Source organism: Sinocyclocheilus rhinocerous, unplaced genomic scaffold (assembly GCF_001515625.1).
Source record: "Sinocyclocheilus rhinocerous isolate Xijiao unplaced genomic scaffold, SAMN03320098_v1.1 scaffold453, whole genome shotgun sequence".
NCBI classification, from domain to species: Eukaryota; Metazoa; Chordata; class Actinopteri; order Cypriniformes; family Cyprinidae; genus Sinocyclocheilus; species Sinocyclocheilus rhinocerous.
In genome coordinates, this window is record NW_015655565.1 from 1,769,698 (window position 1) to 1,793,607 (window position 23,910).

Here is a 23,910-nt window from a genome sequence, read left to right on the forward strand (position 1 = left end):
TCAGACAAATCACACTATCATGTGCAATATGATGTAACATCCTGAGGATACATGAAGGATTACTGATGATCACAGAGGTCAAGATGATTCCTTTGCCCCCTTAGGTCTTGCATATCACTGTCTTTGAGCCTCCATATTTGCATGTGGACAGCAGTGCTCGCCACTGGCTCCACTTACTGTTACACATGTATGTTAAGACAGGTTCCAGAGGGACTCTAAGCTCCTCCACACGGCCTGGTGACAGCAAGCATCTGACCAGCTAAATCAACCTTAACGTGCCAGCCAGCAACACAAGACTGGACCAGTGCCTGTATAAGTGACCTGATATGATGTAGGCTGCTGTGACATCTTTCCTTGCCATGCCCAGAAAATCCCTGCCTACTGTAAGAGGCATTTTAACACATATTTCAGCATTTTCGTCCACTGTTAAGCTTGTGAAATCTTACAAAGTTCATCAACGTTGACCTCCTAGTTTAATGGGGGGAAAAAATCTTTAAAAAAATGAATTTAAATAAATAAATCAAAGGTTGCACAATAGCTTTTTGGTTTAATCTCAGCAAATGTACAATTAAAAATAAATGAATTTTAAAAAATCGTTTTTTAATTTAAATTAAATAAATACATTTCTTTTTTAATACATTTATTTACTTAAAATGAATTAAATAACATTTAAACTCTTAGCATAAACTCTCAAAAATAAAGGTTCCAAAGGGTGTTTTTGCAGTAATGCCATAGAAGAACCATTTTTCGTTCCCCAAAAGATTCTTTAAGTGAACAGTTCTTAAAAGAACCATTTTTTCTTAGTCTGAATATATAAAGAACCATTTGTGCATTAAAAAATTTCCAGAATTATGCAAATATATGCATTATAATATATGGCATATGCCAAACCTTTGATACTACTACATGTAGCACCTTTACCTGGTCCTTGAGGTTGCGTGTTGCTTACTTTTAGCCTCCTTACCCAGGTATCTGCAGAAGTGATTAGGCAATAATGCCCAGTTTATGGGCTTATGCCCCGAGCCACTCGCGCATCTGCTTAAGAACCACTGATCATATTAGCAAGCAAAGTCCCCACTCCCTCCTTACAATCCATCCTTAAGCCATGCTCCCATGTACACACCATGGTAAAGTGATAGTTTCCAGTCCAAGCTGGAGACATGGAATTCATTTTGTGTTGTTAAGCTATTTAAGCCATATGCGCAAAGAAGAAAGGCCAAACATGAATCGCAGATATTTTTCTTAATGTGCAAATTGTGTTTTATTTTATTATTTCAATTTTTTATTCATTTATTTTATATTTCTTTATAGAATTATATATAGTAGGGTATGACCATATCCAGGGTTTAACCATATTTTCAAATGGTCATTTTAGCTGGTGTGGATTACAGGTCCCTTTCTGATTCCCATCTCCCCCTGGCCTGAACTTTATGAGTTTATAAGAGGCTCAGCAGCACTAAGATGGCATTACTGTAGGCCGCCTGGACATGTGTAACACATGAGGTCAAGCGGTGCAGTGGTAACAGAGGGGCAGCCAACCACCCAAAACAACTGATTAAACACTTGCTCGGCCTCTGCAACAGCAGTGTTTATTTGATTTTTTTGTTTGTTTTGTTTTGTCAAATAAACAGACATTGCAGATTCCATTCCCAAAAATGTTGGACAAAATATAGCATTATATTTAATGTTGACAATTTATGTAGAAGGAATTTAAGTACACAATCACAGCACAATATATAAGTGTCACACTACTGTGTTGATAAACACACACACACGATAATGAAGATAAGCAGTCTTTAATAAATCCACAGAAGGTAAATCCAAACAGAGGGAAGGCTTACAACAAACGTAACATCGACGACACATGAACAGAAAGAGAGCAACTCGAATACACAAGCAAACTAGACTAATTAATGACACACACCTGAACGGAATGACACAATTAACTCAAAGAACGGAAACGATGCAAACTGAATGATACGGTGACAGTAAGTTCTTGACTGAATGCAGTTGTCATGCATTTACATATTTAACACCTTTGGGACATCACTATTTCCTCTAGCTATAGTAGAGAGGAGCATTCAGGGCCTCAGGATTTCATATACTGACACACCAGGATGTTCCAGGTTTAGTCAGAGGTCAAACACGTGATGGCTATTTGTAGAAACAGATACTGTATATTTCTATTCCCTGAGAGACTTAAGACAACATCTATTCCTAAAACACCGGGTATACAGTACAGATTACGCAGATCAACAGTAGATTACTAACTAAACAAAGTTAAAACAACCTGACAAGGGGACTCTGGGAAAAGGTCAATATTGTTTAATATGTTGTTGTCTGTATTTGTGACTGTGTATGTGTCTTATACTTAAAGATATGACTAGATATGTTGATGGGAATTAAAATAATACTCCTAAAACACCAGGTATACAGTACAGATTACGCAGATCAACAGTAGATTACTAATGTAAGCAAAACAAAGTTAAAACAACCTGACAAGGGGACTCTGGGAAAAGGTCAATATTGTTTAATATGTTGTTGTCTGTATTTGTGACTGTGTATGTGTCTTATACTTAAAGATATGACTAGATATGTTGATGGGAATTAAAATAATAATAATAATAATTTTAACACAGATATAATGCTTAAGAAATAATTAGGTAATATTATTTGAAATGAACAACTTTATACATTTATTATATTATATTATGAATACACATTTTTATAACTTGTTTCATCACTTAAATAGAGAAATTTGAGCCAATGTATGTATAGCCTACATTCATTTAATGTAGTAATAAATGTCTCACTTGTTTACATTAATGCATTAACTAGCTTGAACTAAAATGAGCAATATATTTTTATAGCATCTTTTAATCTTTGTTTTTGTAAATAAACATTTTCATTCTCTTAGTTCACAATGTATTAACTAATGTTAACAAATACCACTTTTTATCTTCCAAATGCATTAGTAAATGAACACAGATATAATGCTTAAGAAATCATTAGGTAATATTATTTGAAATGAACAACTTTATACATTTATTATATTATATTATGAATACACATTTTAATAACTTGTTTCATCACTTAAATAGAGAAATTTGAGCCAATGTATGTATAGCCTACATTCATTTAATGTAGTAATAAATGTCTCACTTGTTTACATTAATGCATTAACTAGCTTGAACTAAAATGAGCAATATATTTTTATAGCATCTTTTAATCTTTGTTTTTGTAAATAAACATTTTCATTCTCTTAGTTCACAATGTATTAACTAATGTTAACAAATACCACTTTTTATCTTCCAAATGCATTAGTAAATGTTGAGATTATAACATTAAGGTTAATAAATGCAGTAGAATTATTGTTCATTGTTAACAAATGAAATTGTACTGATGGCTATAAATGAGGGAAATCACACATATCTTTCTAGATTTTTTTGTCTACTGTACATTTGATGTTCTAGCATCCTTATTATCCTTATCTCTGATAAAGTATTAATAATAAAACAAAAGTAATAATACAATTATATAATAAAAATAATATTTATGTGCATCTTCTGTCTACGCAAATACAACGCAAGCTTGTGTTTTCATATGTTGCCTATAAAAGATCCAGGTGATGTTCTTACTCGCTAAATTCATAAGTCTGAGCTCATTAAAAAAGAGCCAAGCAAGCACATATATAATGTGGAAACAGGTAGAGAGCGTAGTCAAGTGGTGTGTGTGGGGGGTATGGAGAGAGATTCTTTGGGGGCAGAAAGAGGGAGAGAGAGAGTTTTGCTCACCGAGGCGGAAATGAAAGTTCACTTGTCCTCTCAGTCTGACAAGCTGACACCCGCGAGATGCTCTTGATGCTCCCTGTGCACGGACATGGAGAGCAGGCATCATGAAAGTTGCATGGGTGCCATTGGCCCTCTTCATAATTCAACAGCATCATATCCACACACGGCACCTCGGTGACAGCACTTTCTCTTTTGTATTAAACATGTACACCAGATCACTGCATGGGAAGAGCTGAAACGATCACAGGACAACTACAGCTTCCAGTGATGCTGAGAAAAAGGACATCTGATAGCTATTGTGAAGATTTATTTGAGCCTATTGATATTCTAAACTACGACACCAGATTCATTTGGATTTATTCAACAATGCCACAAACCCATGTTAATGCAGTGTATGGATATCCTCTGTTGTTTTAAAGTGTTCTATTGTGGTTCAAAAATGTCCCATGACGGGCCTTCCTAAAATAGATGACGTAAATCTTACTAGCTGGCTCCTAAATCTTGACCTATACTTGGAAATTGGGCTGTTCTGTTTATAGAAGCAGTGCTATTCTACCGTTTTTCTATTTGATTTATAATTCATGCTATTCACTTACAATATACCAAACACTGGTAAATAATTCTGTAGCAAATATTTCATTACAAAATATTTCTGTTCTGCCATTTAAAAGCTTGATTAATAACAAAAGCTGAACAAAACAAGCTAAAACTTGGAATGTTTGACATCACTTTTTTAATAAAAATTAAAACAATAAGTGTGCACTGTATAAAATATAAATATTAAAAATGAAATATTTTTTTAAATATATATAAAAAAAAAAGATTTCCTTGAGAATCCACGTAGGTCACTAAACTTGTTTAATAACAAATCAAACTAAAAACCACACCTTTTTTTCTTTTAAATCTAAATAGTAATTGTGTACTGTATGTAAAATGAAAATATTAAAAATTAGACATTTTTAAATATTTTTTTTTACAAATTACAAATATTTTGAAAATCCATGCAAGCTAACAAGCTTGTTTAATATGAAACTAAAATTCAAACCATTTTTTAAAACTAAAACTAAAACATTAAGTGTGTACTGTATATAAAATGTAAATATTAAATAAATATTAAATATATTTTTTTTAAATAAAAATTTAAAGTACTTTCCTTGAGAGCCCACTTAAGCTGCTATGCTCTATTAATAATCCTTTCTATATTTAAAATCTGGTGATATGTGCTCGAACACAACAAACTGTTTCCAGACATTATTAGAACCTTCTTGGAATCCCCATGGGCTGGTTATAACCTTAATGAATCCCATCTGCTTGCAGCATTTAATAGATGTCACTTCTTTCATAGGCACCAGATTGGGAAACAAGGCCGTCTTTAGAACATGCACCTTAGGAGTTTAAAATAGAGCATGATCTACTTTGGTGAACACTTTCAGACTCTCAGGATGCTCAAGGCTCCAATTGGATGAGTGGGCTGTGTGCGGACACTGAGCTGTCTGCGTGGGTGTGAAGAGCAGTGGTCTGTAAAGGTCCTGGGCTCAAGGTCAAGCGAGTGTGTCATTAATCTTGAGGGCAGCTTTGTACAGCTTGAGTGTATTAAACTTTTACAACTACAACATCAATTAAGTGCTGATCTTTGAGCAATGAATTTGGATTTGTTGGGGTGTAACGGAAGAGAATTTGTCATTGAGCAGGTCTTATCTGAGAGTGGTTCTAACACTTTGAGGTACACTATATTTTTTAAAAAAAAGGTATTTTTCACTTAATATTAATAAATTAAAAAAAGTAAAAACAAAATGCAAAATATATCTGTGGCACTGCTCTTGCTCAGGACATATAAGAGCGGTTTGCTCCAGGCACAGAGGTTTGAGTCAGACCGACCAACTGTGCTGTTGATTGTTGATCTAAATATGCAATATTATCAAAATAATACAAAGCCATGGCAACTTCAATTTTACATTCAGTGAATACAAAAACGCAAAGTTGTCCTTTTTTAGTCTAAGAACATATACTTTTTACAGTGTATGAGTGATCTGTAATATCATGCATCTAGTAAGGCAACAAGAACAGGCAGAATAGAGGTGAAGCACTAGGTCATGCAGTAGCTTTGTACATCAAAACTTAACTTAATCGACTCACACCCACGCAATCCTTGTGTGACTAAACAAAGAATGAATCATCAGAAAGAGAGCAATAAATATAAACAGAGAAAAGGACAGATTGTAACACCAAACCATTATATACCTAAGTCAGCCTTATGCAAAAGAGCATCCTTCCTTTTTCCAACTAATCCAATCACCACTTCTTCAGAACCTCTACAAGAGAATCACAAAATCTCTCTCGCACAGAGGGATAGCTTGACCCTCCAACCAAACAAGTCATATTTACAACAGCGCCTTCTGAGCCGATTTACATTTGTTCCCAATAAGCCGATTAGCCAGAGGAAGCTTTGAGCTCTCTTGTGCCTTGTATCATAATGTTAAACATGGTTTAGTCATCATGCACAGACTGCTGGGAACTCCAATCTTCCTCACCCACATTCCTCCCACCCTCTGGGCTCCTCCTAATAAGGCCTGCTACTCAACAGACTGAAAGTGCACTCACTCTCACCTTGGGCTGTTTGTTTGTGTATGTGTGTGCCGACTGCAAAGGTTATATATAACAGTGTGTTCATGTGCACAGATTTATGCAATACATGATGCCAAAGCTTACAGTAATTTTAGCAGTAGCAGTTAAACCAAGCCAACACAACCACCTCTCTACATCTAGCTACTACATATTTATGGAACATGGGATGTTTAAAATTGTTTTATTTTATGTTAAATCTATATAGGTTATGTATTAATCTATAGTTCTTCAAAGAAATTAGATGCAAACAAACAAAGACTGCTGAAGTAAGTTTACTAGAAAAAAAACACTAGGCTATTTCAGTCTTTCTACGTCAAAATTTCACATATAATTCAAATTTGCCTTTTCTTTGTAATTAATTCTGAAATTTACTTGCAATTTCTGAGTGAAAAATTGTTTCTACGCCGAAAGTTTTTCAGTGTAGGTGTATATACTAAGTGTATTTGCTTAAAAATATTAATTTCAATCATTATAATACTTATTTATTGTTGCTCTGAAGGTGATGCTGTTTATGGGTCATTGACGCCAAACCTTATCCTAACTGAACGTCAAGCAAAAAGATTCGAGCGACGAGTAATTTGTCTGTCCACACCAGACAAGACAACGTCAATCAAATCACAGCCAATCATGATAGCGTGTGGGCGGGCTCTCTGTAAATTCTCAGCTCTCGCAACGACATAGATAAGCACATCAATTTTATCAATCAATTCATCAATTCACATTTTAACACTATTTAAAATACATATTCAGCGGCTGATACAATCTTTGTCCATGGAATTGTTTATGTACATAGAGTGTTCACAGTTCGAAGTTCGAGTTGTTTCCTTTATTTTCAATCTGAGGTAAATTAATTGTCACTTTCATTAGACTATGGCTTTCATTTAGTCATTCAGAATATACGAACTTCAATTAAACGATTTCATTATCATTAATACAAAATCACGAGGCTACCTCTTTAGGGCGTCAGACTGAAACAAACAAACAAATAAATAAATGTACTTTACACTTTGTATTTATGTTGATTTTTATACCATTTTACATATTTATACCAAAAACATATTTCATTTAATGACTCCAAAAAGTGTGGGACACCTTAATTACTAAATATATATAGGCCTATATAGTATATATATTTATATACACAGTGATTCCCGCACAAATACTAGACTTTACCTGGGTCAAGTATATTTGGCAACTCATTTTTGCTTTTCATTATTTTTATCCTTTTATACTTTTTTATCCGCCTGAGATGTTAAAACCTTAATTGTTTTCAATTAGTATTAATAAATTCAAAAATGTAAAAACAAAATGCAAAAATATATCTGTGTCACTGCTCTTGCACGCCGCGCCACTTTCTCAAAGCGCTCGTGGAGTTTGCGCTCCAGTCTGCCGTTGCTAAGCAATCATGAGCTGCGTTCTCCATGAAGACGAGACGAAGAAGTTTCAGCTGAGGATAAATGGATTTCCAGCCCTTGCATTAACTCTACTACTTGATATATTTATGGAGATGAGAAATAATAATAAATTAAAAACCTGTACAGCTATTCGTCCATCTTGCGGAGCTTTCGATCTCTATTTGAGTGCGCTTGTCGCGCGTCTACATTTAAAATAACGAACTTGAGCGTGCAAAAGACGCGACGTGAAGTGCCGACGCGTTTCATACCTGCTCGTTCGGTGTGTGCGAGAACTGTTTACTACCATGCGCTACAGAGACCCGCAGAGACGCGGTGGATATTTCACAGACAAAGACCAGGTATGTGTGTGTGTGTGTGTGTGTGTGTGTGTGCACGTGCGTTTGTGTGATCGTGATTCACATTGCATTTATAACAGCAGTTAGCCACATCCAGAAAAAATGAATGGATATCTATGGTAATTCAACTTTTTTTTCTAAAGCTGTATTTACTACAGATTTTCTGTGACCAGCAGATGGCAGAATTCTTCCACTAACACCTAGATCAATATCCAGAAACAACTTAAATATTTAATTTTGATCATCATTTTAAAGGGGTCATATGATGCGATTTCAAGTTTTCCTTTCTCTTTGGAGTGTTACAAGCTGATTGTGCATAGATAAGATCCCTATTTTGTGGTAAATGGATAAAAAGTACTTCATATCCCCCTAAACATAGCATAATCTGTATCAAAATGAATTTCAATAAATAAAAATATTTTTTAGAAGTCACACATTATTTGTTGTTTGTCACATTTAGCAGACCATTTTTGTGGCGAGGGTAATAGGAGGATTTCCACCCAGCTACCACCGTAAGTATATTTCAAACCTGTGGGAAGCACAATAGGCTATATATATTTTAAAGGAAAAATGTGTCTTTCCACAAACATCATGAATTATTAATTCAAAAAGTATTTGATTCTTTTAGGAGTTGCACCACATGACATTTTACTATCTTATCCTGTCATAAAAAGGCCAAAAGTATCTGATATTTTCGATGAGGCTTTTTTATTGACATGCTGATTTCTTCATTTTGATTTTGACAGTTGCATCACCCTGATTTTTTGTTTTAAATCATTTATATAATTAAAAAACAATTCTTTATAAATAAATAGCATTTTACTGCATATTTTGTAGGGGGGAAATGAGCATCACAACCCTTATAAAGGATTGAGCATGCAGGATGACCATGAATTTTCCTGTAAGTGTGAGCCTGTGTATGGTTGTCTGATTATGAATAAGTGTCTGCTGTCCTATGGATATTAGATATTATCTGTTACTTTACATATAGATTATGGTTTATAAAAAGTCAGAAGTCAGCTCTTCTAATGCTGTATGGCACCATCCAAGCAGCAGATTTATCCACTACATTATCCTCAACTTCAAAAATGATCCTGGGATCCCTGTCACTCTAAATGCCCATTTACGGCTTAACCATTGCATATTTAGACCACCAGAGGGGTTGTTAATATGACTGCTGGCATGATACCTTAATTACAATATAATCCAGCCAGAGGAATTGCTCTCTGGCCTCTGAGATTGTAGCAATGCTTTCTGAAAATTCGGTGGTGCCGTGACAAAATTAGGCCTGTGTTTGCTTAATCTGCTCCCTTCAAAATTCACAATCTAATGGTCACTGATCCAACATGTTTGATGAACGATAATCCTTAGTTTGGCTAAACAAAGCCAGACGTGTACTCTAGGCCATTTGAACAACAAAAGCATGATACTGTGACATGATACAGCTGGAGACATGTAAAGGCAGGATAGTGTATATGAACAAGTGTTAGTGAAAGGCATGTTTACAATGGATTTAGAAAGAGGGAAACAGAGATAACAGAGAGAGAGAGAGAGAGAGAGAGAGAGAGAGCAAGAGAGAGAGACAGAGAAATGAGAGCAACCTGCTCTCATACAGTCTGTATAGGCTGCACAGCACATCCAGAGGAATCTGGGGCATCGAATGGCCCCTCACCCACTATTCCTGCTCTCTCTTTCTGGTTTTTATAAAATTTTTTTTTTTTGCTGTGGGACATGCTGTGACCCCACACCGTGGGAATCTGTGGTCCACAATGGATGACTTTAACTGTCTCACAAGAAAAAGGTTGAGGATATAGAGCAATGGTCTGTCTCTCCTTTGTGATTAAAAAAAAAAAAAAAAAGGAGCAGAGCAAAAATAAAAAAAGCAACTCTAACATAATAATAATAATGATAAATTGTAAAATATTTAAATATTATCCATTTTCCCTAATCATTATCATGACAAAATGAATAGAAAATAGTAATCATAATCATCATAAATTATATAGAAAATACATGAAAAAGGTAAGTTACTGGAAAGCCAAGAGAAGAGTTCATGCCCATCAAATAATACATTTTTGTTGCTTGCATTTAGTCTTTACGCAAAACTCGTCACAACAATAAAACACGCTATCAATGACAAGCAATCATTTTGCTCTACTCCACAGTTGTATGAAAGCATACTATATATAAAATGTATATGTCTATATAAATGTATGGCATTTTTCCCGGTGATTAGAATGATACACTTAATAACAGAAATGTAAACACTTAATAGAAATGTAAAACCCTTAAAAAGCTGTTTTAATGATGAGCTTATATGACTGCAAATGACACTTATTTAATCTTTTACTTAAATCCATCAAAATTTCAATACTGAAAAAATACTGAATCACTCAAAATATCAATTGAAAATATTATCAAATTTGAAATTGCAGGAACGTCTGTAACTTATTTTCACAACTGAACGTCAGCTAGGCCACAGTGTCGCTTTTCTCATTCTTTGGAGCAACACAAAGGCAATTGTTTGGCTATTTCAAAATAACAAGACATAATATAAAATATTAAACGGCCCTTAAATGTTTGAAGGCTTAAACTTGTCAGGCCACTAAAACAAGGTTTTTCCTGTTTCATATGCTCCTAAGGCCCGCAGTGTGGAGTACCGGGCAATCCAAACCCTAGCCAGCATGTCTCTGATGAAATCTTCAGTGTTTCCCAGATAAATATAGCCTACTGAAATGTAAAACGAAGGGGCTTCTCTTATCTGTTTTCATAGGTAGGATTTGATTATCTTTTGGCCTTTTATGTTATTTATGCCTCTTTTAATAGGAAATATTGCCCACATAAAGACGTAAACTATTGCAACTTATAAACAGTATTTTGTTATTGTTTGATTTGCATTATAATTATAATTATTTTCTGTTTTACAGATATTTGTTTCGAATGTAACTTGTTGTTAGTGTTGTGCAGGTTAAATTGTGTCCGAGGTAATGGTGCAAATCTCTTGATGGTGTAAAGAAGAATCAGTCTCCGTGACATGACTCCAGTGCATGAAAATGAGCAGCTTTCTGTACACAGACGGTAGTTCTATAATCGGAGCTACGGGCAGCTCATACATCATGCAAAAAGGGCCCGAAGGATTTTCTTCAAATCAAATGTGTGGGTCTGTGAAAATAATATCAGGGGCTTTCCGTCAGAATGAACTTTTCCACTGTAGCCAGCCGTGAAATAATCTGACCCGACACCTCAAACCGTCTGCGCTATCCATCCGTCTTATTATTTATTGCGAGCTGTAGCTGATACTATACCACATTTTTATGATATGGCATCTCCACAAACCGCACGGATGACAGGTTTGTTCAATGATACCCCTTGCAAATCCTGATCAATTCCCAAATGAACTCAAAATATTTCATTGATGCAAAGGGCTGTGATATAAGAACACTGTAGTTGAATCAAAATAGGCCTATATATAAATAAAAAAGCAATAAAAATACCTAGGACGAAAATATTTGCTTAAAATATTTGTTTTTGCTGATTATATTTGAAATGGTCAATTATAACTGCTTATGAAAGCTGTTAATAGTCTTTAGCCTACTGGTAACCAAAGATCAGCAGACTCGTCCACGTGCAGCTGGAAGGCGGAATGGTTTGTCCAGTTAAGACTCGTTTCAGTCTAAACAGCGCGATATTAAATTTGACATGCCAATGACTGTTGCGCTGAGCTGTCAGATGTCTACGAACTCATTTTGTTGAATGCATAACTGAACGAATCTTTCGTAATTTGTTTCCTTTTTGTGTCAGCGGCCGTTATTCTTCACAAGCGAGACTCCGGGGCTGACGACTGAATTATTTTCTGAAAATCCACAAAACAAACGGATGATCTTATTTAATGTCATTTGCCATTTCAATCCGAACCATTCGCGCGTCGCAATACGCTTCGGAAACGTCTTGTGCTCGCCTATTCGGAACGATAAAAAGCCAATCATGTCCTCTCCAGTGTTAAGACTATATAAAAATGCCGACGAGTGACAGCTTAAATAACATTTCGTGCTAAATGAGACAGCACTGTATTTTCCATTAGGGTTTAACATTCTCAGAAAGTAGTTTATGTCGCATAAACTTAACTTAAAATGTGCGTAAAATACGCAATCGAGTATAATTAACTCGCGGGGAGTCGGTAAAAGCAGAGGTCGCTGAAGTTTACATTCTAAAAGGCGCTGTCGAGGTCTGGGAGGTGCTGAAATCTACTCAAGCTCAGTTCCGCGTGATTGGCACGCTTGACAGTGATTGACAGGCGTCGGTGGAAACTACGCAACCAATCTGCCAAATCCAATAGAAAATCAGAAGCGGGCAGCACGTCTTTTCCCTCCTCAAAAACATCTTCATTCTTGTGCTATAATTTCGTGCCCTCGAACTCCCGAGGCAGCCTCAGACCGTCAGAGCGACATTTCTATTTCTCTGCATCGTCTAACGCTCATCAGCTGACTCTGGAATTGCCTTTTTGTCTGGATTCGACTGGGGGAGACAGAGAAAAGCCACATTAAGCACGAAGCTGTGCTTGAGGTAGAGAGGACTCTGAGGGGGAACAGAAGCCTTCATGTTTCAGTTGCCAATCTTGAATTTTAGTCCCCAGCAGGTAGCGGGGGTATGCGAGACTTTGGAAGAGAGCGGAGACATCGAGCGTCTCGGCCGATTCCTTTGGTCGCTGCCCGTCGCACCCGCTGCCTGCGAGGTGCTGAACAGAAATGAGTCTGTGCTGCGGGCTCGGGCTATCGTAGCCTTCCACACTGGGAATTTCCGTGAGCTTTACCACATTCTGGAGAACCACAAGTTCACCAAAGAGTCCCATTCCAAACTGCAAGCACTTTGGCTGGAGTCACACTACCAGGAGGCAGAGAAGCTACGAGGCCGCCCACTAGGGCCAGTGGACAAATACCGGGTACGGAAGAAGTTCCCTCTGCCTAAAACAATTTGGGATGGGGAACAAAAGACGCACTGCTTTAAAGAAAGGACCCGGCATTTACTTCGAGAATGGTACCTCCAGGATCCTTATCCGAATCCAAGTAAAAAGAGAGAGCTTGCACAAGCTACGGGACTCACTCCCACTCAAGTGGGCAATTGGTTTAAAAATAGAAGACAAAGGGACAGAGCCGCGGCCGCTAAAAACAGGTGTGTTTTCCCCATTTCAATCATGGGGCCTATATTGAGAACATATTTCATATTTTAGCTGTAAAACGGATATAAACTAACATATCGATAAAATATAAATGAAATATACAAATTTAATAAAGGAAAGGATATAGGCTAAAGCATAACATTGCCTACTGTCACTGTTAATTGTCCAAGTCAGGTTAACAATAAACCAAAAGTATACAAAAAAAAAAAAGATCGATTACTCAACAGATGTTATTATTTGTAACTTTAGCTATTAACTGTGTCTTTTTCTGATTAAAGCCGACATTTGCTGGACTTATTTTTTGTTTATTTTATTATTTTTTTGGTTTTTGTTGACATTTTTACTGAAAAAGAAACAGAGAAATAACAGCGCAAAAAGGGCTGTCACATGTACAAAATGCTGTTACTAGTCACTTACGACCAAAAATCATTGGCTATAGCTTTTGTGTGTGTATTATGGTTTGGGCCTAGTCTACATCACTGGGTAAAAGTCCTTTTCGATATGCGAAATAACAATTAACGAGAGACTAAAAAATGCAGCATAGATTAAACGATGCTTACTTTCATTTTAGCCCGATAACTAATCTTTATTGATTTCGACAGTTTAGCTGTGAATTGAAGAGATTCTACCGTGATGTCAATAGGCTTTTTATTTTGTCGTGCAAGGTGTTCGCTGCAGTGATGCGAACAAGGAACGTTTCTCACAAAAAATAATTTAATTCTGTCAAATTGTGTTCTATATTTGGTCTTAAGTTTAAATTTAAGAGCTGATATTAACACCGTTAAAATTGGGCTATACTAAATCAAAACCGTTAAAAATGTATAGCCTGATTTTAAAATGTATAGCCTGATTTTAAAATCAGCCTATTTTTGGTTAAAACGTGTTTAGACCAATAAACTAAGAATAAATGTTTTTACATTGCCATTCATTTTGTTAAACAAACAAACAAAACAAAAAAACAGATTTCTAGACAACAGATGCGCGCATTGGCTGTAGCATCCCATTTCGTGTTCTTCCGGGGCATTCCGTTAGTAGGCTAAACCTGGAGCCTGGAATAAGCGGAGCGTCATTTCATGATACGTTTATAGATTTCCTCCATTGCGTTTACAGTATTTTTATTTCTAGTTAACCTTAAGTTACGTGTTTATACATTCATTGCACGCTTTTATTAGCCTAAATAAAAATGCAGAAAAAAATCGACACTTGAACCACTGATTTTATTTAAAAGAGTTTTAATAGAAAATCCTTCATCTAGCCTAAACACCATCCTTTTTCTTTTTAAAGGTTACAACAGCAGGTGTTGTCTAATGGCTCGGTTCGGTCCTTAACTGGAGAGGATGGTGCTGTAGACCGACTGGGGAACGCGTCGAGCCCTGAAGCGAGCCTGTCGAGCAAAGCCGCTGCGTCGGCAATCTCCATCACTTCAAGTGACAGCGAATGTGACATCTAACATCGCACCAGGAACCGGCCCGCGGGCTATACGGGAAGACTATGAGAAAATTAACACATATGAAGGAAATCGAGACAGACAATCAGCAAGATAAACAAGCACATTAGTGCCTGCCTTAACGTATCAGAGGCCGTGTTTTTATTTTATTTCATTTTATTTATACTTTTTTTTTTTTTTTTTTTGGAGGCTGTTACACCAGCCCGGAATCTTTGGATCCGTGGAACGCCTTATCTTTAAAATTTATTTATCTTTTTGTGAGAGCAAAGTGAGGGCAAACGCGAAAAAAAAATACTATCTGTATTAAAACTACTTTTGTAATCGATTGCCTCAAGCAAGGTGCCCCTACGGAAATTATATTAACACTTTTTGTTAATTTTGAAAAGGACTTCATGGTGAAACATTTTACCTCCCAGGTTTTCTAAGGTGTTTACGCATTAAATTGTTGCTCTTATAGAATCTCATTTTTATTTACTTGGTCATTTCAAGTCTGGTTATTTTCGGTGTTAAGCGATCGCGTTTTAGAGCATGTGCGCCGATAGTGAAGATTTTAGTGAATGAAGGACTTATTCTAATAAAACTTTGATGCTCAAAGTAACCATACAGACTTATTCTCATCAATTGCCAATATTAAACCAAATTCATGTTTATTTCCGATAACCATTTTGTTGATAAGCTACAAATGATTATTATTATTATTATTATTTAGTTATTAGGCCTATAAGTTGTGTGTTGGATTTTTTTAGGCTGTCTCATATTTTAGACTGCCCGGACATCGTATTTTGTTAGCCTTAATAGCATAGGCTATGTGAATGCATTGTGTCTGCATTCACCCTTCATTTAGGCAGACAAACCACTTGAACTTTTGCCTCTATACGTACTATTTCTGGTATAAATGGTGCACGCACAGCCAGTATTCGGTAAGTGTAGGCTATAGTGGTGTGTTTAACCTGATAGCTTGCTGCGTGTCCAGACGCGTTACCCGCCCCGTGTGATTGGCTTTGCCGTCCTGTAATGTTTTCTGACAGGAGAAGGGAAGGTCAACGAGAGGGCGAAGCGCCTCGGTTTCAAAACGAGCAAGCTAGAGAGGAAAAGCATCCAAAACTTGTAAAATGCTCAACCGAATGCTATAATTTATTTACTGATTTACTTATTTGCTTGTGCTTTAATTGCTTACAGAAAAACTGCGAAATTGTGAACGTTTACAGTGTTTTACTTTACGTTTTGTTTTCATTTTCAAGGTCTAGGCTTATCAAAACCTTAATTACAGCCGCTCTCCTATCTCAAATTATTTAGTTTTGTCCACTTTTTATTTTGATTATTATTATGATTAATAACTAGGCTACTCATCTTGTGCTTTTGCCATTGTTTATTGCTTTCATTTTTATGTTTCGTTTTGTATCACTGTTAAATTCATTTAATGCCACTTTTGTTATGGGAAGGAAGGACAAACTGTAGGCTATATTTATAGTCTGTTAATAATGCTTGGCTAACAAATTGTTATTGAGGGAAAAAAAGAGGCATAGATGTGGTAGGGGAAAGGAGAGCACGCTATTGAGTGTGCAAAGGGACAAAAGCGGAAAGATTAGGTGAAAAGAGTGTTTCTGACAGTCAAATAAGGTTGTCAAACTCTTCAGCGCTAATCAGCGGTAATGATCGGTTCTCAAACCCAACTGGAACAATAGTGAGCTCTTCAAAGCTCTGGTGGGGTTAAGGGGGTGCTTTCTCCCCTATGTGCTCCAAAAATACTTTTTCAGTGCATATTTATTACAATATCGAAAAATATAGGCTGTAAATAATTTGTGTGTGTGTGTGTGTGTGTGAATAGTATGAGGAATATGAATTCCTCATTAGCTGCCACAAAGACACCACCGACAAAAGTAGTACATTTAAAAAAATAAATATGGCTAATTATTATTTTTTTTTACAAAAAATATTCGCTTCTAGCTGGCTTCAATGAAATTTTCATTTTCTAAATATCAATATTAAAATTGAGCAGGGACTTGCATTCACTAAAACTAAATGTATTCAGAAGTTCTGGGTGTTTAACAATTTCAATGGGTTTTTGTGAACATACAATGCAAATTTGTCGTGCTCAAGGCCAGAAAACATGCAATTGATTGCCTATACTAAAATTATGTGTGGAACAGCAAAAGTATATTTTATATAAATACCATCACATTCTCCACGTGTTCTTATCCCGTCTTAATACATTAATAGAACGATTATCGTTGCACGTCCCCAAACAATGGACTACCAATTGCAACTACTAAAATGGCTTAATGAGGCTGGGTGGTGTGATGCATTAAAGCAAGCATCCCTAGCGTCCCATGGCCCGAGTAAGATAAGTAAAACTGGTGTATACGATTGTTGAAGATCCTTCTGTTGACTAAAATACATAAGACGTATTTCACATTGATCTCCAGCTGCGGATTAGGCTACATGCAAAAACACACTTATAAACTGATGGACCGATGAATAATTATAATAAATATAATAAAGGGGGTTATAATAAATACATAAAATTTGCTTGATTTTGTTTTAACTGAACTGATTCAGATAATAATCATTTGTGGTGTGTTTGTTACCGTATACTTTTATGTCCTGTTTCCCACATTGTAGCTTAGCCTATAAGGAGAAGACTAAATTGTTCGTGAGATGTTGGAGTACTGAATGTACAGTCCAGCAATTTCTTTATTGTAATACTCGATTTTACATTGATTTAAAGCACAACAGACGATGTTATGATGATTTTTACAGTTAAAGTGGCTCGGGTGTTTTTGTGGAAAAATAATTACACCCGCTCTTTGCAATTATTTATCAGAATATGCCCTACGTTTACCATTTGGCGTTGAAAATGTACCACTGTGCTGCGAATTTGCACAGAATTAATTAATTTTAACATTCTCTTTATTGCTTTTTTGAAGAGTGGAATAGCACAATCCAAATTAAATGTATTAAACAATACAACATTGCAAAAACACATATCTTTCCGATTTGCATTACAGAGTTTACAATAGGCTATCAAGGTAAACTCTGTAATGCAAAAAATATATATATTTATTTATTTTTTGAAAAGGAGAAGGTCCTTTGTGAGGGAATGTAGGCCTGTTATGTTATCTCTCAAACACGGAGACAAGAAATACATTATGTTTAGCTTTGTTAGAGCTTAGCGCCCTCTGCTGTTAAAACTCGTTTTTAATCTGCCCACACCGTGGCCCGGATTCCTTAAGAACCTATTGAAAAGAAACTCTGGGTTCAAAAGCAGCTATCAGTTAGAGCCGAACCACTATGAACACGTTTTAGTTTTTGCTGATTTGGTTAGCCTTAAGCACAAACAACAACAGAATAAACAACAATAAAAATAATAATATAAATACATATGTGATCGAGTGATATACAAGTAATATTAATTTATTATTGTAAAACGGTTGCAGGGTTTCATTTCTTGTGAAATTAACATTATTTAGAATATATCATCCATTCCAAGGTTAGTCGTGGCCTGTAGGCCTAACTTAAGGCAACGTGACCTGCACAGACGTTTAAATGCGATATTCAAGAATACCCTATATAGTAGGCTATACAATGGCTTTGCAATAATAGTACATTAAATCATATCTTGCAGGAATCCACACTAGTCACAGCAGCCGTAGCTGAACATTACGTCAGTCAAGTTTCACACGAGATTGAACTGAAAAATGTTCATCATGGATGTGTGTATTATTAGGCTTATGTATGACGGACACGCACAGTTACATCGCTGTAACGAGGAAGCAGTTAGTACAAATAAAAAAACTTCATGCATCCACGCCAATAGTTGTCGGTATAAAGTCCAAGTCCACTGATGCCTTTGGGACCAACCAAACAAGAACCAATTAAACGTAAGCAAAAACTTAAACTTTGCACCTGTCGAATCAGAGACTGGATTTTCATCAAAATAGTGAAACACTTTAAAGTCTCATCGTTTTGTCAATGACTGTGTGGTTTAAATAATATGTTCTGGAGTGACCACACATTGTTATATCCCAATATATCCATGTGCTTGCAGTATTCGGATAACTGGATGGATTAGCCTACTGGATTTTTGAATAAATGTAAAATTTTAGGGTAGTGATTAATTTTAGTGTTGTCATTAGTAATTAGCAGCAGATTTACCACTGCAGATGGCCGCCCAAAACTGTCACTGGTCAACGCGAGTGCGTGGATTTCAACAAGGTCGCATCATGCATTGGTAAGTTGAGAAAGCGAGGTAGGCTATGTGATTTATACTCTTTATATTCTGTATTTTTAATTTGTCGTTTTATTTAAATGCACATTCGTTGTGTGTGTGTCTATATACATAGATGGCACTAAATCGCAATAAACACGTTTAGTGAATGGCTTTGCTCCTCTTATTTTTGACTTTTCGTCTAAGCAGTAATTGTTAGATTTATTTCATTGGACATACACTACCGTTCAAAAGTTTGGGATCAGAACGATTTTTAATGTTTTTTAAAGGAGTTTCTTATGCTCATCAAGGCTGCATTTATTTGATCAAAAATACAGGAAAAAAATATAATATTCTGAAAAATTATTACGATGTAAAATAACGTTTTTCTATTTTAATATACATTAAAATGTAATTTATTCCTGTGATGCAAAGCTGAATTTTCAGCATCATTACTCAAGTCTTCAGTGTCACATGATCCTTCAGAAATCATTCTAATATGCTGATTTATTATCAGTGCTGGAAACTATTGTGCTGCTTAATATTTTTTTGGAACCTGTAATACTTTTTTCAGGATCCTTTGATGAATAAAGAAGAGCATAAAAAGAAGAGCATTTATTCAAAATATACGTGTTTTCTAACAATATACACTACCGTTCAAAAGTTTGGGGTCCGTAAATTTTTATTCTTTATTTTTTTGAAAGAAATTAAAACTTTTAATGTTTTCTAACAATATACACTACCGTTCAAAAGTTTGGGGTCCGTACATTTTTATTCTTTATTTTTTTGAAAGAAATTAAAACTTTTATTCAGCAAGGATGTGTTAAATTGATAAGAAGTGATAGCAAATATTTATATTGTTAGAAACGATGTATATTTTGAATAAATGCTGTTCTTTTAAACGTTTTATTCATCAAAGAATCATGAAAAAAGTATCACAGTTTCCCAAAAAGTATTTGGCAGCACAACTGTTGCCAACATTGATGGTTCTAAATAATAAATCAGCATATTAGAATGATTTCTGAAGGATCGTGTGGCACTTTAGACTGGAGTAATGGCTGGTGGAAATTCAGCTTTGCATCACAGAAATAAAATATATTTTAAAGGATATTAAAATAGAAACCATTGTTTTATATTGTAAGAACATTTTGCAAGATTACTGTTTTTTTCTGTATTTTTGATCAAATAAATGCAGCCTTGATGAGCATAAGAGACTTCTTTAAAAAACATTACAAGTCTTACTGATCCCAAACTTTTGAAAGGTAGTGTATATTAATTTAGATTTGTTGGACAAAAATGTTTTTGAAATGAAAAACTGGCATGTTGTTACAGGCGTGATTTAATAATTAATTTCTTATTATTTTGTATTATATATGACAGGATTGTAAATTAAATTTTTTATTAATAATTTTCATTAATAACTGTTGCAAAATGAAAACCTTTACATATATGAACATTATGGGCTCAGATGTGGGATATGTTTGCCTCAGAATATGGAAATTCTTATATTATTTTCAGTTTTATGTTACAATTAAAATAGCAATTCATTTCAATTCATACTATGATGACCTTGTCCTCTCAGTGCTATAGCTCTCATGTCATCAAGTAATGCAAGAAGAAAGACAGGGTTATCTTAAGAATCACAAATGTAGTTTTAGAACGTTATTGATGGGACTAAAACGTAACAAACTCAGTAGTTCCAAATATATAACATATATATGTATCGATTATCCTTATACTGCGAGGCAAAATCACATTATTTTCTTTTTAATTTCACCACAGGCTATTTGTGAATGACTGTCGCTTTCCTGTAAATCTACTCTCCCCATTGTTGTAGGTCATTAGTCTTGTACAATTTCACAATTTCAGCACCATGGCCAGTGCCTGAGCAATCTTTATATGATTTTTTTCTACAGTGCTTTTGCAAATGATTTGCATTTTTCTGAAGGCCCGTTCACACAATGGACGACAACTACATCGATAAAGATCGTTAAAAATCGCTCTAAATGTAAAAGAATAGCAGAGTCCACACTACAAAAAATATATATATAAAAGCACAGAGGGACAACATCGTTGGGATCACTTTCAAAGCGATTTTTCCAGCTTAGGAACGATTAAAAACGTTGACAGCCAATCAGAATCCATCCTGCTTTAAAGAGCTCGAGCATTTAACGTGGCAGACTATATAATTGCAGCACGTGCGCAGTACATTATTGTGCCTTGGTGTAGACAATAACATAGGTAGCCTATTGTTAGTAACCGTTCTTGTTGTAGTGTACCATTCTTGTCATCAGAAGTAGAGGGATCACTGCAACTAGAAAGTTACAGTCTCCACCATTCATCTACAGAACAGACTTACCTACTGTGAAAATTAAATCAAATGTAAATCCAGACATATTTAACATATCAGTTACGTATTAAAGGTACAGTTACTAACTATGTGGGCCTATATGCTCTTTATCGAACAAAGAAAAGGGCATTATTTTTATATTTTACGATACATTTGTTTAAAATAAAACTACTTATGTATATTTTTACTCGTGAATTACTCGGTTATTCGTGAATATAAAATGGATGTTCTTATTTTCTGTATATAATTGGAATTCGTTTTATCAGATCTTTCTTGTGTTGTTGTATGATTTATCTCTAACTTTTTCCACAGTTGCAAGTGGTTAGGCATATTATGTGGACTGTTATACAAACTCTGTCCACTAGAGAGCGGCAAATATAGCAGAATTTCTTCTTAAACAAACCTGGTTCTTGCTTACTTATATATAATTAAGTTCTCAGTCAGAATACTTTATAAACTACATGATTTGAGAGTCACTTTGATCACACACTGCAACTTAATTCGTCACTTTGATCATATCTAGAATTGTCCAATATAAGAAACTCGAAGCTCTGACTTTCTTGTAATGCACAGATATGACCAAAAGATGGAGATCTACTAATTAACTATTGACTTCTGAGAATTTAGCGTCCTGGGTGGACTTGGTGTGGGAATGGAAGCTTTGCAATCACTTTGCATCTGTATTTATTTTATTTTATTTTATTTTTTTTACATGTTTCCAGTCTTTATGATGTCCATGGTTTAAGTGGTATTTGTTACATTTTTTTGAACAGTTTTTCACATACTGGCTGTATGGACTAGCCACTACGTCTACTCACACAGTCAGGCAGATAGGCCTATGAAAATTACAAATGCCTGAATGAAAATGAACAAATGTCAAATGAAAAACACAATGGCTGGTTGTCACTTAATGGCTCATGAGAAACAAGCGATGCACAGAACTAGATAATCCCATGACTCCTCTATAAACAGTCATATATATTCATGCATATTGACAATTTGATCTTAATGGAAAGCTGTAAAATGACTCTGGTCATTTTTAGAGTGACAGAAACTCGTCCTTTTTTGCATAGAGACTCACCTCAAGCCTGCAGTCCAGATGGCATGTGACTTTAGCGCTCCTTTGCATCTGTATTTATTTTTTTTTATTTTTTTTTTACATGTTTCCAGTCTTTATGATGTCCATGGTTTAAGTGGTATTTGTTACATTTTTTTGAACAGTTTTTCACATACTGGCTGTATGGACTAGCCACTACGTCTACTCACACAGTCAGGCAGATAGGCCTATGAAAATTACAAATGCCTGAATGAAAATGAACAAATGTCAAATGAAAAACACAATGGCTGGTTGTCACTTAATGGCTCATGAGAAACAAGCGATGCACAGAACTAGATAATCCCATGACTCCTCTATAAACAGTCATATATATTCATGCATATTGACAATTTGATCTTAATGGAAAGCTGTAAAATGACTCTGGTCATTTTTAGAGTGACAGAAACTCGTCCTTTTTTGCATAGAGACTCACCTCAAGCCTGCAGTCCAGATGGCATGTGACTTTAGCGCTCCTTATTAGTATGGCAGCACGTGAATGATGCAGTGACTGGTCTTGAAAACAAAATTGATCCCACTACAGATGCACTGATGGGAAATGAGGAAATAAGCATTCTTATTGTCTTGTTTTCTATATTATTTTATTATTTAAATAATGGTCTTGATTAATGGCCTTTTTGTTTTTGTTTTTTGCTTGTGCCCCCTCTCTTTTTGCCAAATACTTTGTTTGAAAATATACTAATACAATACAAATTTTCATGCATGCTCAGGATTTTTTTTCTCTGGGCAAAATGTATAGATTCCTCACATGATGAGTGGCACCAGTTAATAAGTGCACTTGTCTGAGGAGGGATGCTGACTTGAAATGTTACAGTAGAGGTTTTATAAATAACTCTGGTCTCTGGTTTCTGCAGCTGTCACCATAGTTAATTCTTGCTCCTTGTGTCTCTCTGAGGACGGTCTGTGAACCCTAACAAGTCCTGGTGTACCAGATAGCTTGCAGATTAATTCAAGACCAGAAAACATCCTGTTATAAAGGAAGGCCGCTGAGAAGTGTAAAGTCCCTCATGGGCTGTGCATTAGGACAATTTGTTGTGGGTTTTGACTTTAATATATTTGATCTTTGAATATATTCAAAGATTCTTATCAATGGAATCTATTCTTTGAATAGAACACTTCTATATCATCCTGCTTTCAAATTATGAATATATTCAAAGGAGATTCAAATTATGGTTCATCGTAGAAAGACCTGATACTAGTTTTTCTTTACAGTCTCTGGTATACTCGACTACTTTTCATTTGTATTTCTTCCTGTATTCATAAGTTGAAGCTTATCTTGCAGTGTGAAACAGTTAAACCCTCATGCAACCCAGTAATTCTGGTTGAGGAGCAGCGGATGCAGACTGAGCCGCTGAATCTCTGTCCTCTTCATTATTATCCCCGTCAGACACACTGAACCCGGCGGGCCTTTAGATGAGACCGGGTGCTAATGAGGCTAAAGCGGCCTCTT

The 23,910-nt window shown here is 35.5% G+C and overlaps 1 protein-coding gene across 1 annotated transcript; it reads left to right on the plus strand.

Moving 5' to 3' along the window:
• Window positions 1–12,335: 12,335 nt before the first annotated feature.
• six6b (SIX homeobox 6b) lies at window positions 12,336–15,308 on the plus strand. Its single transcript, XM_016525507.1, has 2 exons — window positions 12,336–13,335; window positions 14,627–15,308. The coding sequence occupies exons 1-2, from the start codon at window positions 12,764–12,766 to the stop codon at window positions 14,790–14,792; spliced, it is 738 nt and encodes a 245-aa protein (XP_016380993.1). The 5' UTR covers window positions 12,336–12,763; the 3' UTR covers window positions 14,793–15,308.
• Window positions 15,309–23,910: the final 8,602 nt, after the last annotated feature.